This window comes from Crocodylus siamensis, chromosome 3 (genome assembly GCF_052110815.1).
Source record: "Crocodylus siamensis isolate JL-2025a chromosome 3, ASM5211081v1, whole genome shotgun sequence".
NCBI classification, from domain to species: Eukaryota; Metazoa; Chordata; order Crocodylia; family Crocodylidae; genus Crocodylus; species Crocodylus siamensis.
Genome location: NC_143397.1, coordinates 11597339 through 11612278, shown reverse-complemented (window position 1 = coordinate 11612278; position 14940 = coordinate 11597339). Strand labels below are relative to the sequence as shown.

The window sequence follows — 14940 nt, the reverse complement described above, 5'->3', positions numbered from 1 at the left end:
CACTCTCGGCTGAAAGTTAAGAGGGTACCAGAAGCAGCTGTTGATCCTGGCAACAAGCCAGAGCACTACGTGGTTGTGTCCTCATTAGAAATAATGGGCTCAAATCTCTGAGGTGGAAAATAAGTCCCATCTCCAAAAGCTTAAAAGTAACACTGCCCGGACTCCCTGCTGGAAACACCCCAGGGCTACCAGCTCTTGTGTCCCAGTTGACCTTAATTGTAAAGTTTAATGCTCCCTCCCCGATTTTGCTCGTAGATACACAGGTGTCAAACCCAGAGTAGTTCCACTAAAGCTAATGAAATCACACCGGTGTAGAAAGTGATGAGAGAGGGTAGAGACCATTGCTTTTTAAGAGCACCGGCTAATGTGCTCGGCCCATCGCGGAGCCCACTTCAGATGAGATCCCAGCCCCAGAGAGCACGAAGAATTAAGAACTGCATTCCAGCACACCAAGAAATCCTTCGGCGTACTTCTGCTTTGGCTGCGCATCGTTTGCCCTCTATCAGAGGTGCTTGCAGGCCTCCCATTACCGCAGACTCAGAGTGCCCTGCAGGCTATAATGCATTTCCCTTCTCAATGCCCCCAGGGAAACAGAATAATAATACACCGAATGGTTAGCCTCGCGTTGCAGGTGGAGAACAGAGACATGTAGGGCTAAATCCAGTTTTGCTCTGTGCTTCAGTGGCCTATATGCGGCTGTATGACAGCAGGTTTTGGCACTTGCACCCAGATTATGGTCCAGCTTTAGGCACAGGAGTGTGCACATCCCCACTGAACAAGCTCACCAGAGGTTTGCGGAGGCTGGGCAGGGAGCTGGCGGGATATGCTCATGCAGGTGCACGCATAAGGCCGGGAAGTCATGAAGTTGTAGCTGGGCAAAATCCTGTGAAGTGCACACTTCAGCCTGGTGAATACTTGCTCTGGGGACATGCATCGTGGGCACTAGGTCCTTAACTTACAGGGGTGTTGAACTGACAAGTCCTGCTTCCTAGCAAGGGGCTCTAACCACTAGGCAACAATTTCCAGTCCCCTTACGAGGATGCTGTGATGGATCACCAAGGGAGGGAGACAGTAGGCCCAGGAGGAAATGCACAAGCCAAAGAGTGTGTGGCTTAGTGAGATGGCTACTGTCCTGGATGGGAGGGGGGAAATGCCCTGCTGATCTCCATCTATTTTAGCTGATGAATATTAAAGCAGCAGTGGCTCAGCTTCCATTGCACATCTGGAGACAGCCTGGGCAGTGCCTAACCCGGGGGGTGGTGGTTGGAGCTCTTTGCTGGGTAGTAAAGGTGAGGCAGGTTCAAACCTCCTTTGGGAGAGGGGTGAGGAACTGATGTTTTCTGCTTTCTTAGCAAGGGTCCTAACTGCTAGGCTGTTGGGCTAAAACATGGGAGGGCCTCACCTCTTCTCCTCCTCAGCTTTCCTGCTTGCAGGTACAGGCACGGGGTGATTCTGTTTTGCCATATGGTGAAATGGACTCTGTAAACCTTCCTGCCATGACTACAGACATGCCCTCTAGACACATCTAATGAAGGAGAATTTATCCCCAAAGGATTTGGTCATGTTCAAATGGGAAGTCTATGGCCATGTATGAAATTCAGCTCCTGTCTCCCCAAGTCCCAGGCTGGCAGTCCAACCACTGGACCATTCTCCATCTCTGCCAGTGACTCGTTTGTGAAATCAGTCTATTCAACAGCCTGACCCCAGTAAATGACAACACCTCATTATTTTATGTTCTTCAAATATTTCAAATCTATCCAGAGTGGCGCTCTGTGCAAAAATGGCTTGTAAAGTAAAATGACAGCACACAAACAGACAAAGGACTGCCCCCAAATCTATTTGCATCAGTCCCCATCTCCCTCAACAAGCTGAACAAAGGATTAAATACCCGTAAGCTTGGCTGCATGCTCAGAGCATTAACATAGCTGGTTTCAGAGTCCAGACCCCGTTACCGAGTACTTGTTGGCAGCAGACAGACCTCTGGTCTGTCCTAAGGGAGCTTCAGCTGATTTCACCTGGGGTCATTTTCATGGGGAGAGAAGTAAACCTGGCTGCAAACAGTTTAGGGCGTCATCGGTTAAAACGGACACCTCGAAAAAGGTTGGGAGCCCGTGTAGACCCCAGACCTCTGATCCAATGTAACCCTGGCAGAAACTCCATTTAGTAAGTGGGCTACAGCTTAGTGCATGTACTCATGTTGCCTCTTGTAGAGCACGCTCCAGCAGTTAATTAAGAGGTGACCATGGGTAATGGTAGTTGGGGTTCACATTTAATGGAAAGAGCACACTGAATCCTGCTAGGTGCAGATGCGGGGGTGGGGGGGAAGGGGGGGGGAGGCCATTCCTGGCTATAGCCATGGACCAGAGCTGTGTGGGGCCTAACTCCGCATCTGTGCACATCTGTTCTGCAAATAGTGCTTGCTGTCCCTCTGTGAGGATCACCAGCAAGTCCCACCAGCTCTCCCAGGTGCTTTCTCTACCCAAGAGTGTTATTTCAGTCTTGACTGAGGCATATCCAACCAGCTGTCACACAAGCCCCGTATTTATCTAGGCGCAATATAATTAGATCCACTGCACTGGCATGGAAACATAAATAAGTCTTTTGCCTGTTGACAACATTGTGGCCTTTTGTGTCCTCATACCCCCTCCTGAACAAAAGGGGACAAGATTATCCTTTGCACCCCATCTCTAGAGAGCCGCTGAGAAACAGGAACGCCCCAAACCACTGCCCTTTGAATTCTTTGAAAGATAAGAAAACTTTAATTCCAGAAAGCAGCATCCGGCCCTGGTAGTTAAACACCATAAGCCTATTGTTATGTTTTCTGTTTGTGCCATGCCTGGGGTGAAATCCTGACTCAGAAGCCAAGGGTAGAAGTCACATCACTTTCAGCAGATCCCAGACTCCATCCTTGGTTTAGCTTGCAGGTGCCTTGTAGTCTAGAGTGACCAACGCTAAGAGAAGTTATCTACACACCAGAGAGACAGTCAATTAGACAAGACTCTGGCCATAGTCTTAGATGCACCTGCTCCGACTGCCTTGGGAACTGTGTGCTTTTTCTGCATTTACAGCGTACGAGATCGTCACCGTAACAAGCAACAAAGAGAATTCAGAAACCAAAGAAGACGTCTGGATCATCTTAGAAGGAAGGAAGTGTCGCTCAAAAGAATTTGTCTTGGAAAATTCTCCGAAGAAAAAGAGATTTGGAAGGTATGAAAGGGAGATCTCAATGGCCAAGCAAACAAAGCCCTCTCCCCTCCAGGGGATCCAGATCAGCTTTGTTCAAGCAGTTCCTCTCTTCTCCTCCCAGAAGATACCACCGGTGCTGAAGGAGAAGGAGGGATGGGGGTTAATGTCTGGTTTGTCCATGGTGACCAGATGCTAAAGCAGCTTTCAGAATTAACAGAAGCAGCCATCTGGTGCGAGGGAGCGAGTCCTTCCCATAATTACATCTGAGATTTACCAGAACTGTAATACTTCTCAGGCTTACCTGATGAAGCAAAAGGGACCCCCAGGTAGCTGAGTTGAGAAGAGTGGCAGGAAGCTTATCTTAGCAAGAGGTGTTTTTAGCCTAGCCTTCAAAAAGGTTGGTGGGGTGGGAAGCAGAGAAAGAATAAGTGTAATTCCAGCCTACATGTTCAGTCTGACCTAACAAGTCCAGTCTTTTGTTTAGATTAAGAGAGCTCTCATTACAAACAGTGAATCGTGCACCTATGGACCGGGTAACCCTTAAGGTCCCTTCCAATATATGACTCTTTTGTGAGTATCTCCTAAAACGGAGAGAGAGAGAACTGTATACTGAACATGTGAATGGGAGCTGGTATGTGTAGTGAATAAGATTCCTTCTTTTCCTGTTTGCACCTGCGCACACCAGTGGGCCAAACCACGCCAGTTGTAACTACACATGAAATGAGATTTTGGTTGAGTTTTGTTTGGGGATGCTATATTCAGAGCATACCTGCCTGTAGACCATAAGGCAAAGAAGATCTATACTAAGACCATCAGGATATATGACCTTATGTCTGTCTGTTGTGTTGGGAGGACATGTCTTTCCTCCAGGATCTCATGAGTCCCTTGGAAGACAGGCACTCTTAGTTACCTCGATTCGAAGGTCAGGGGCAACAGAACATAAATGCCTATTTGAAATATCAAAGGTCAGAAAGAACAGGTCAGTTGGTCCGGCTTTGAGCAGGGGTTGGACTAGATGTGACCTTCTGAGGTCCCTTCCAACCCTCGTTTTCTATGCTTTTATGGAAACTCTTGCTTTTGCAACAGTTGGGTACAGTGGAGTTCAGAGGAAACGACTTCCTCTGAAGAATGAATCATTGGCCAACCCTTGAGGACTGGATATTGAACAGACTTATGATTTAAAAAGGCAACTATAAAAACTACGTAGGTTACCCTAGAGAGGAAACAGCAATGTTTGCCAGAGACCGGTTGTTTGTCTAAGCTGTTTTCAAGACGGCCTTCTAAAATTGGGCTGAGTTGGCAAATTTAAAGTCACTATGATTGCTAGATGTGTAACAGATAAAGAGTCTGTCAAGAAAAATGAACACTACAGGGGAAATTAGTCATTCTTTAGCTTTATCTGTAACAAGGCAAATTGATTTCTTATGTGAAGCAGCTCAAGTTTATCCTGGAAAGTCCTAGTGGCAGTAATTTAAAGCATCGCCCTAATCAGGAAAAATACTGAATTTAAATACAGAAATTATACTTTGCGCTAAATAATTGCAGGTTAAATCAAATGACTTTAAATGAAAGTTTATCTTCTATCTTCTCTAGCCATGTGCAAATTACTTAATGTCCATATGAGGCAAGTTATTGCCTGTCTCCGAGAGAGTAATTGAAGCTGTTCTGTGTTTCCTGCAGAGGAGCAACAGACAATTTTCAGTTTTCTTCAAAGAACGTTGGTAGCATCGCCGCCATCTGCGTTGGTCACTGTCCAAAAGATGGAAAAAAGTCTAGTGCAAAAGCTGATGTGTACTGGCATGTCGAAGAGATAATCGTAATGGAGATGGAACTTTGCAACAAGTAGGTATCTTCCATCAAAAATGGATGGACCGCATAGAAGAAAGCTGCCACCATTAAAGGCAGGACGGCATAGGGAACTCAAATAGTACTGCAGCCCTCCGGTGTGGTACTATGTAATCAACCTTTCCCAGCCACACATATTAAGATTGAGAATATTTTTAAAACTAAAGTCAAGAGAGTCAAAGTGTTTAGGGATGCAGCGTGCCTGGCTGTTCTGTATGAATCTCTCTCCATTTATTTGAGATACTTGCATGCCCAGTGCTGTGCACGAGCACGTTAACTAACTGGCATCAATTTTGCAGTCACTGCACACCTAATATTAAAAATGCAGACCCCAGTCGGATTTTTGCAGGCCATTGCGCAAAGATTTCCCTTTGACAAACTGCTGCAAAAGTGTTGTTCAGAGATGTAAATGCTGAACAAACGCCCGGCTGGCGATTGGACAGACACCTGGCTGGGGTCATCTGACCCCAGCACTCTTTCCTGCCCAGGGTAGGGGATCAGACTTGATGATCTAATAGGTCCCCTCCGACCCTAAAATCTATGAATCTGTGAACAAGAGCCAAACACTCAGATTCAGATTCCTTCTCATATATCATCATCAGCTGAAGGTGAGTCCTTGACATACGGCCGCTATGTTTTAGGGGCCATCCACAAAAAACAAAAAAGTGTTTCTTAGCATCTGGTTTCTGCACCATCTAGTTTGCACTATGCAAGCCCAGGACCCTGCTTCCAGCTTCTGCAGCCACCTCTATATGTCAAAGCAGCATTTGCTCTGAACCCTGAGGACAGATTTCACAGCAGGGGTACAGTTTCAGAATTGCTAACTCCAAATACCGCAAATTCATAAGATTGGCTTAATGTTTTTTTTCCTCAAGACAATTTTTGTACTCTCTGCCTGTTGGTTTTAAGCCATTAGCATACAGATGGGCCACATTTCTGGGCCTCTCCATTGCAACTCTGATGGCCAGAAAACTAGTCTTTTTTTAAAAAGAGCTGAGATTCTCACCTAATCACAATTCGACAAGCTGGGGCTTTCAGGAAAACGCCACATAGCACAACAGTGTGCCCCTGTGGCCAAGAAAGCTAAAGGCATATGGGCCTTTATCAGTAGGAGCGTTGCCAATAGATGAAGGGAAGTGATTCTTCCTCTCTATTCAGCACTGGTGAGGCCACATCTGGAGTCCTGTGTCCAGCTGTGGCCCCCCACTACAGAAAGGACGTGCACAAATTGAAGAGAGTCCAGCGGAGGGCAACAAAAATGGTTCAGGGGCTGGGGGACATGACTTCTGAGGAGAGGCTGAGGGATCTGGGCTTATTTAATGTAGAGAAGAGAAGACTGAGAGGAGATTTAATAGCAGCCTTCAACTACCTGCAGGAGGGTTCAAAAGAGGATGGAGCTGGGCTGTTCTCAGTGGGGGCAGATGACAGAACAAGGAGCAACGGTTTCAAGTTGCAGCAAGGGGAGTTTAGGTTGTATTAGGAAAAACTTTCTCACAAGGAGGGTAGTAAAATAGGTTCCCCAGAGAGGTGGTGCAATCTCCATCCTTGGACGTTTTTAAGACCCAGCTAGACAAAGCTTTGGCTGGGACTATGTAGTCGGGGATGGTCCTGCTTAGAGCAGGGGGTTGGGCTAGATAACCACCTGAGGTCCCTTCCAACCCTAATTTTCTATGATTCTATGATTCTTGGGAAAAAATGCAACTTTGGGTAACCTTATAGTTTGGAGAGAGTTAATCTGTCTTGTTGGGAAGTATATTCCCACCCCTGAGTATAGGCTGCAGAATGCAATCTCATTGGAATTTCTCATGTGCAGCCTTTCTTTCCAAAGGAGAGCAAGTATTTATTTGGCTTCAGAAGCTATTTGGAACACCACGAAGCTTGAAATATAGTGCTAGAACTGCAACAGCTCATCCCTTTTTATTTCATACACACACTGCAATCCAGCTGAATTCCTTCAGGGAGGACCTGCTGCAGCTTGGAGAAGAGGCAGGGGAGGAGAAAGAAAGGGGACTCATTTGGAAATGATTTGCATCATTGGAAATGAAATCCATCATTAAAAACACAATGCTCCAACCTCTGACTGATTGCCAGATACACGGTGATTTGTGAATATGTTACGTGCTTCCTGCACATCACCAGAGGCAGCACAGTGGAGCACAAGGCTTTTGCGGGGGGAGGTTTCTCAGCATCTGGTATATCTCATTTCAGTACTTTCTCCATTATTTGTCTTCTCACAATGGTCTGGGAGTGTTAAGGGAAGAAAACGGGGGCTCCCCATTGCCTCTCGTTTCCTGGTCTCCCTAACTTCTTCCTACCTTCTTCCTTTCCCCAGTAATGGCAATAACTGATGAATTTCGACATGATATGCAAAGGCATGTGCAGCAGCGCAGCTTTGACAAACCTAACCTCAGGATTCATTGAAGTCTTGAGGGGCAGGAAGCAGCCTCCCCTGCCATGCTGTTTGATCTCAGCCATTTAGTTCTGCCAGGGTTCAGACTTCTTTGTAGACAAATGAGATGACAAAGGGCCCAAATTCACCTTTGGCATGACCTGGAGGAGGTCAGCTTCCTCAGGAGATTTTGGCTTCTCTGTCATTCAGCTCATTAGATGAAGATCTTTCGAAAGAGATGCTACAGCTCAAACAGAAGTCAAGGTCACTGGCAACGCACGGGGGTGCACACAGGTGCATGTGCACCTGCTGAGCTTGGCAGTGCACCCCCTGCAAAAAGCGCTGCCGACACTGCTGGTGGTGCCTGTGGGCATTTGCCGCTCGCTGCTGGCTGCTGTCAATACTGCCTGCGGCGTCTGCATGTGGTCACTGACCGCTGGTCGGTACTTGCCACCCCCCCGCCAGCACCGCCACTGCTGGCTGTGGGAGCTCACCATGCCCCCCCAGCTTCTGGGGGCATGCAAGATTCATGGTCAAGAGCTTTGTACAGGAGCTGCTGGTTGAGGTCCTGTGGCCTCTTGTAGGCAGAAGGCCAGGTTGAGTGATCAAAACTGTTCCCTCTGGCCTTAAAGTTTATGAAAGCATGATTTCAAAATGACTTTGGTGGGCCCTGCTGACACCAGGGTTGACTTTGGCTCAAGGCCTCTGCCCAGAGGAGCTGTTGTGAGCAGAGGGAGCAGCACGGTATTAGGGCTTTGACCCTACTGCCCAGCTAGTCGGGCTATGGTGGCTTTAGGGTCATAGGAAAGTAGGGCTGGAAGGGACCTCACAAGGTCATCTAGTCCAGTCTCCTGCTCATGCCAGGATCATCCCTGACTAAACCATTCCAGCCAAGTGTCTGTCTAACCTGCTCTTGAAAATTGCCAGGAATGAAGATTTCACAAGCTCTCTAGGTAGCTTCCTCCAGTGCTTCCTCAGCATCAGAAACTTCTTCCTAATCTCAGCCTAAATTTCCATTGCTGCAGTCTGAAGTCATTGCTCCCAGTCCTGGACCCCCCAGCCACAAAGGAAGTTTATCTCCATCCTCCCTATAATTGCCCTTCAGGGCTTTGAAGGCTGTTATCAAACCCACCCTCAGTCTTTGCTTCTCCAGACACAGAACGACACGGTGTTGTGCCCCCAGGTCTCTGGAGGTCCCTTGCCTCACTGAACCTGCAGCTGCCTCAGCAGAGGGGTTTAAGCCTTGAGACTTGTTGAGGCCGGAAGCCCCCCCCCCCCAACTTCCTTCCAGTGTGATGCTACATGTAAGAGACAGCAAATCTCCGAGTGCTGCTTAAAAAAGAAGGAAGCAATTTCCAACCTCTCCTGGCAAGGCCAAGTGTTTTCGCTGCTTGTCGAAAATAATGTTCAGCAAAGCATTGGGTCTCCTATTCAGCCAGAATTGCTTACGCCTAAAACGCCATTGGGAATAAAGGCACAGCATCCTAAAAAGCCCATAAAAAATGCAGGTAAAATCAGAGCATGTAGCTGGTGTGCCAGAGCCACGCATGGGTTTGTTACTGTCTAGGGGGATTCAGATGTCACGGGACTGCTGGCCTTCAGAGAAGTGTAAGGATTGATACCACGTGCCACAAGCAAAAGCCGCTCTTAGCTCATCTTAGGATATTAAAAGTATTGCTCAGTAAGGTTGCAACTCAGGGGGGAGCTGAAGAGCTGGCAGGAGAAAGAGTGGAGTTGATCCAGCTGTGACTTGAGCTTGTTTTTCATGGGGTGTAAGTATGTTGAACTAGCTAATTGGCTACTTCCTCTAGCTAATGTCCTGCAGCACAGCTGTTTGTGGAGATTCAGAGACCTTTGGCTTACGACCCAGCAGGGAAAGCTTCCTTTTGTTCCAGTTACAAGGTGGGGCAGTAGTGCAAGGACAGCATTACTATGAAGTAGATTATTAACTCCCATTCCCCTACTATTTGAGCACTTGCTGAGCAGTGCCAATGCTTGCACTGCTAACACTCTCTTATCTTCCCTCTGGCAGGTTCTTTTTCAGATGCAATGCAAAAATCCCGCTGCGTCACAAGAAGAGCGACTACAGAGTCTTTGAGTGTGCCAAGACCGTAGAGAGTTTCGCCAGCAAGACCCGGAGTTTGGTGCCAGTCAAATACGAGGTCATCGTGACGACTGGGTTTGAAAAAGGAGCCGGCACCGATGCCAACGTCTTTGTTATCATCTTTGGCGTCAATGGAGATTCGGGCAAGCGGGCGCTCAAAAACAAGCTCTGGAACCTCTTTGAACGTGGCAGAACCAATAGGTTTTACCTGGAAACGCTGGACTTGGGAGAGCTGAAAAAAGTCCGGATTGAGCATGACAACAGTGGCATGGCGAGCAGCGGCTGGTTGCTGGAGCGAGTGGAGATCACCAACTCAGCTACTGGAGTCAGCACAATATTTCCTTGTGGGAAGTGGCTGGATGAAAATCGAGGAGATGGTTTAATCTGGAGGGATCTGTTTCCCAGACAGTAGGCGTACAGCTGGGTAGGCAAGCGGGGCATGAGCCTTAGGTGCTGCCTTAGGAGAGGGGTGCTGGCATGGAGCTAGGGGGAACCGCACCTGCCATGCCTCTCCTGCTGTCCCTGCACCCTTGAACCCTTCACCGTCTGGCTTCACAGCGAAGGTATACTGACAGCAAAAAAAGGCGATGACAGCTTTCCCACAGCAGCAAACCCCCAGCTACTGCTGCTGCACCAACTGCCTCTGCCATCACCATCCAGGGCTTAGCACCAGCCAGGTACTCCTCTCTTCCCCGGGATGAACAGGGCCGAGCCTGCAGCCTTTGAAAGGAGGTGCACAGAAGACTTTTCATACTTCCCTGCAGATGCATTTTCTTATTCGCTTGTTCCACACATTTATATTATGTTTTAATTTGTAAACCACTGTATTTTATATTTAAAGGTTTTCATTGGGAATATATGTACTGCTTGGTTTCATGTTTTATAAAGCTAATGGCACTTTTTTTATGCATAACTAAAGCCATGAATGGCACGTTTTTTTCCTGTTTTGTGAGTATAAGATGTGAGTAGCATCAGCCTCTGCGAGTATAACATGTGTGTAGTATCTCAGTCTCCAGCCTCTTAGAAGGTGTCCTGTCCTGCACCCCAGCTACCAAGGCTAAGAACAAGACTTGGACCCTGAAAAAATCAGGCTGGCTCCTTTTTTTCAAGTAATAAAGAAACTGGAAGAGAAAAGTAAGCTGCCACCTATGAGAATCTCAGTTTTGACCCACTTCTGAGTATATAATAGTACATATGTGTTTTATCTGGGTATACACAGGTGCATAAATACATAAAATGAAGAAGTAAAAGCAACCCCCCAGAGGTTTTCCGAGGAGAGTTTCCAGAGGGCAAGCTAACCTTGTAGCCCGGTTCTCAGTGGGTGTAAATTGGCCTGGTGATGTTGACTTCGGTACATGAAGCAATTTACCCCAGCTGTGACGCTGGCCTCAGGCCTCAGACGTTAAGCAGAAGACAAGCTCAGCAGCTCGTACTGAAGAGTGCAATGCTTTTTGTGCAGTGCAAACGCGTACATTAGCCAAACACCTTGTCAATAATCAATTCCGCTCCAGGGAGCTGGGCCGAGCGCAATTTGAAAGCTGTCTCCGGATAATTCTGCCCTCGCTGGCCTGCACGTCAAGCCCTTTCCGTGGCAGCTGCCATTGACTTTTGCTCCTCTTAAGCATCTGCTTTTCTCAGTTTTTTTTATTTTTGAAGCAAGAACACAGAGTAAGAACTGATATGCTGGTGGTTGAGGTTCACGGATACTCTTCCATGTGCCTATATGCAGGCAAAGTGTCTTTCTAAAACCCTCCAGGGAGCTCTCTCCCTTCCCAGAGGAGTGATCTTAGCTCCACTGAAGGCCAGGCTTCCACCCCTAGAGTTTGCTCCAGTCGGATGAAGGGGGTTCCTGCTTCTCCAGTTGTTTGGGGGCAAGCAATGAGGAGACACATTTGCTACTTGAAGGGAGCAGGAAGGGCTCTAGGCAGTAGCATGTCCCAGAGACTGAGTCACACTACAGCACCCAGCAGGGAAGAGGTGGTACTCCCATAGGCTTCTCTACCATGAGGTCCATCTCTGGTCCCACCTCAGCTTGGGGCTGCCTAAGGGCATAGCATGCAAAACTCCTGACTTGGCCTTTGCGGGGCCCAACCAAAGGGCAGTCGCACTGTTGCAGGCCAGGGTCTCATGGGGCTTTCATGAGGCCAGGGCCTTGCAGAGGCAGCAGCCTTCACTTCCACGCCCTCCCAACCAAAACCAGGGAGCTTAGGCACTTCTTCTGTGCCGGGCAAAACCAACCACATAAAACGCCTTCCTGCCCTTTCCAATGGACTGTCATGTCAGATGGCTCAGCTGGTCCTTGCAGGCAGGGATCTCCGGTGTTACACTCCTACGCTGTGCTGTTCCTCCTGACCGGGCAGGGAGGATAGGGAGGTTAATTAGCAGAAATTCCAGGGTTAATGAGCAGTGCTTCATATGCGGCAAGGAACCACATGGGTTTGGTTTGCATCGAATTGCTGCTCATGGATGAGAAAATACGAGTGGCACCTGAGGCCCGGCATCTTCAGAGCTCACTCTGGGCTCAGGCACTTTCCCAAGCTCCCAACATTGTTTTCATTTTAACTGCGAGTGACCACGGTCGCATTGTGGTGCAAGAGCTTGGTGCTGAGATTTCTCACAGCCCAGGTAAGTACTGTATCCAACCTGAGCGGACCTAGTCAGTCCCTCTCTGGCTCTACTGAATGGAAGAGCTTCAACAGAGGTTCATCCCTGACCCCCCGTCATCCCCCAAAATATAATCTAGCGATTAGGGCACTGATCTGGATTTGGACATGTGTTCAACCCTGAACTCACCCATGCCAGGTCAACACGCTATCCTGTAGGCTGTGAGCTATTTTGGGGTGCTGGGCTTTTATGAATAACTCCTGCCTGGCTTGGGCACCCACCTCCAAGAGAAGTGTCACAGTCGAGTATCCTAAGGGTAGGAGCGCCCAGTGTTGCCCCATGTCCAATAGACATCATAGTCCTTTCCTCTGCTTTTCACTCCCGGCTAGCTTAGGGAGCTCCCTGCTCAGCTTGGCTGACTGCTAAAGGTCCCTTAAGGCATCCAAGTTTCTCCCTGCATTGTTGGGGGCACCTGAGTGCCTAGCTCAGGGTGGAAAATTTCACTGCATGTCAGGGCACTGATGTATCAGGCACTGTGTTGCCTATGTTCACCAGGAAGTCTAGGACAAAGCTGGGATAGGAAGCCAGATATCGCAAGTCCTAGGGCATGCCATGACCCCTGAACCTTCCTTGCTATTAAAGGAGGTGCTGCTTACACTATATTCACTGGCTAGGGAATTGCCTGGGTCTGTATCAATAGGGCATTTTGCTTCCTGCAGTCCAGAGTGGGAGCTTGCATTTGCAATCTGCATATATGAGGATTAAAAAAAAGTCAGAGCCAAGTAAACAAGGGTGGAGATTTATAGCATATCAGCTGTTGCACACTAATGGCTTGTGTGTACGCTCTTACCTTGCAGTCTGTTAGAGTGAACTCTGGCTAGTTTAGCCTGCAGAAAAAGAGGATAAATAGTGAGCCCTACATCATCATTTGCTCCAGCAGAAACGTGTGTGAATCCTAGCATGCGCTAGCCCTGTCTGTGCTGTCTATGTCAGTTAATGGGTAATTGCTTAAAATTAATTCATTTAAAAACCCTTTATGGTAAATGATGGCTTTGGAGTAGAGTGAGTTACTGAAAGCTACCTAGTAATCAACTTCATAACGGAGCAAATACTCACTTCGGGGAATAACACTAGTAATTAACTCCTAAAAACTGTGTCTGATTGTCAGTATTCCCCAGCTACAGGCCTGTTGCTGCAAAGTGCTGAGCACTGAAAGCAGTGGGAGCTAAGAGGCTCGCAAGAGGTTCAGATCCTGTGCTAGGAGCACTTGAGTCCAGAGCCTGTGCTTAATGAGCACACTGTGCACTTCCTGGGACTTTACATGGGGCTGCAACTGGCTAGGGAGCAGTTCTGCACCCCCAAATTCAACTGGAAAACTGATTTTCCTTCTGCACTGAATAAAAAATCAAACACTTCCTAATGATTGCACAAGACAGAGTGGTATCTAGCCATCTGGTTTGGTATCTGGCAGGTCAGGTGTTCAAATCTCTCTTGCTCTGTCTAATGCCATGTGGACACAGTCATGGAGAATAGGTCTACCGGTGAATATTAAATGCAACAGCTGGGGGCTCAACTTCAGAATTTGGATTTTCTAGGCCTTTGAACACTGGAAGCGGAAGGAGGATGGGGTAGGGAGCCGATCAAGTGAGATATGCCCTCACTCTCTGCCACAGTGAGAGCCAGGGTACCTGGATGTCCCTGGTCTGACTCTCAGGGACATCGCTTGTGTGACAACCTTCCTCTCAAGCATTTTGTCAAACTCTGTATGTTTTTTGCCAGTCATTTTTTGTTTCAAGGAACTGTCCATTTTTGACCTCCCCCCCCCCCCCCCCAAAAAAAAAAAAAAAAAAGGTTCCAGCCATCTCACAGCAGGCAGCCTGCAGCAGTAGCCACCTTATCCCGGGCACAGGGTGGGGTGGGGGAAAGGTGGAGGGCATGGGCCGCCAGGGCCTACACCGAGCTGCACCCAAAGGCAGGAGCCCCCCCCATGTGCCCCTGGACCGCGGAGACTTCCAGACCCAGCTGGGCCGGGGCCCAACACCACATTTCTCTGGCTGCCGGATGGGCACGGCTCAGGGCAGCCATGGCACAGAAGTGCTGGTTGGGTCTGGGCCACCCCACAGTCCAGGGATGCATGGGGCTGGCATAGCGGGGGGGGGGGGGGGGGGCACTGGGGTGGCACAGTAGATCTTGGGGTGACCTTTAGTTCCAAAAAGTGCTCTTCACCATAAAAAGTTTGGAGACTACTGTTCTACAAGAACAGGGAAACAGGCAGGAGGGCTGGCAGGGGCTGTCGCATCTGCTTGTTCGTGTGTGGCCTGACTACATGACGCTATCCTCTAGTGGTAAGAAAGACCGTTTTAAATTATCCACTGTATTAGTAGCACCCAGGACCACCAGCCAAGGATGAGGACCCCAGTGGGCTAGATGCTGTGCAAACAGAACAAACCAGCAGAATCAAGAGCCGGGCACTGTCCTGGGGCACCCGCTCGAGGCCTGGGATAGCCCTGCAGGCATCCTGCCTAAGGGTCCTTGTGAGCTAAGGAAATGATCAGTTTGCACTTCCTTGGGAGCCACGTGCCCAGTCACCCGTTCATCCTTCCTAAATCGATATGCCTGACCACAACCAGCTATCTGGGTCCAGAGAGGTGTCCCCCACACACTTCAGAGGCTTCCTTATTCTGGATCCATAAACCAACTGTGGCTTGGGCTTCCTATGCCTTTCATCATTTCATAGTTTCACAGTTAGTAGGGTCAGAAGGGATCTGAGCAGATCCCTCACATCCTCACAAACATTCAAGTGCTCCCTGGG

At 48.5% G+C, this 14940-nt stretch overlaps 1 protein-coding gene across 1 annotated transcript in view; it reads left to right on the top strand.

The window, feature by feature from the left end:
* LOXHD1 (lipoxygenase homology PLAT domains 1) overlaps window positions 1-10423 on the top strand; it is a 190191-nt gene extending 179768 nt beyond the window's left edge. Inside the window, exons 36-38 of the mRNA XM_090037209.1 lie at window positions 3069-3207; window positions 4867-5028; window positions 9453-10423. Coding sequence (XP_089893335.1) covers window positions 3069-3207; window positions 4867-5028; window positions 9453-9936 — 785 coding nt within the window. The 3' untranslated portion in view covers window positions 9937-10423. The remainder of the gene's footprint in view (window positions 1-3068; window positions 3208-4866; window positions 5029-9452) is intronic.
* The last annotated feature ends 4517 nt before the right edge of the window (window positions 10424-14940 follow it).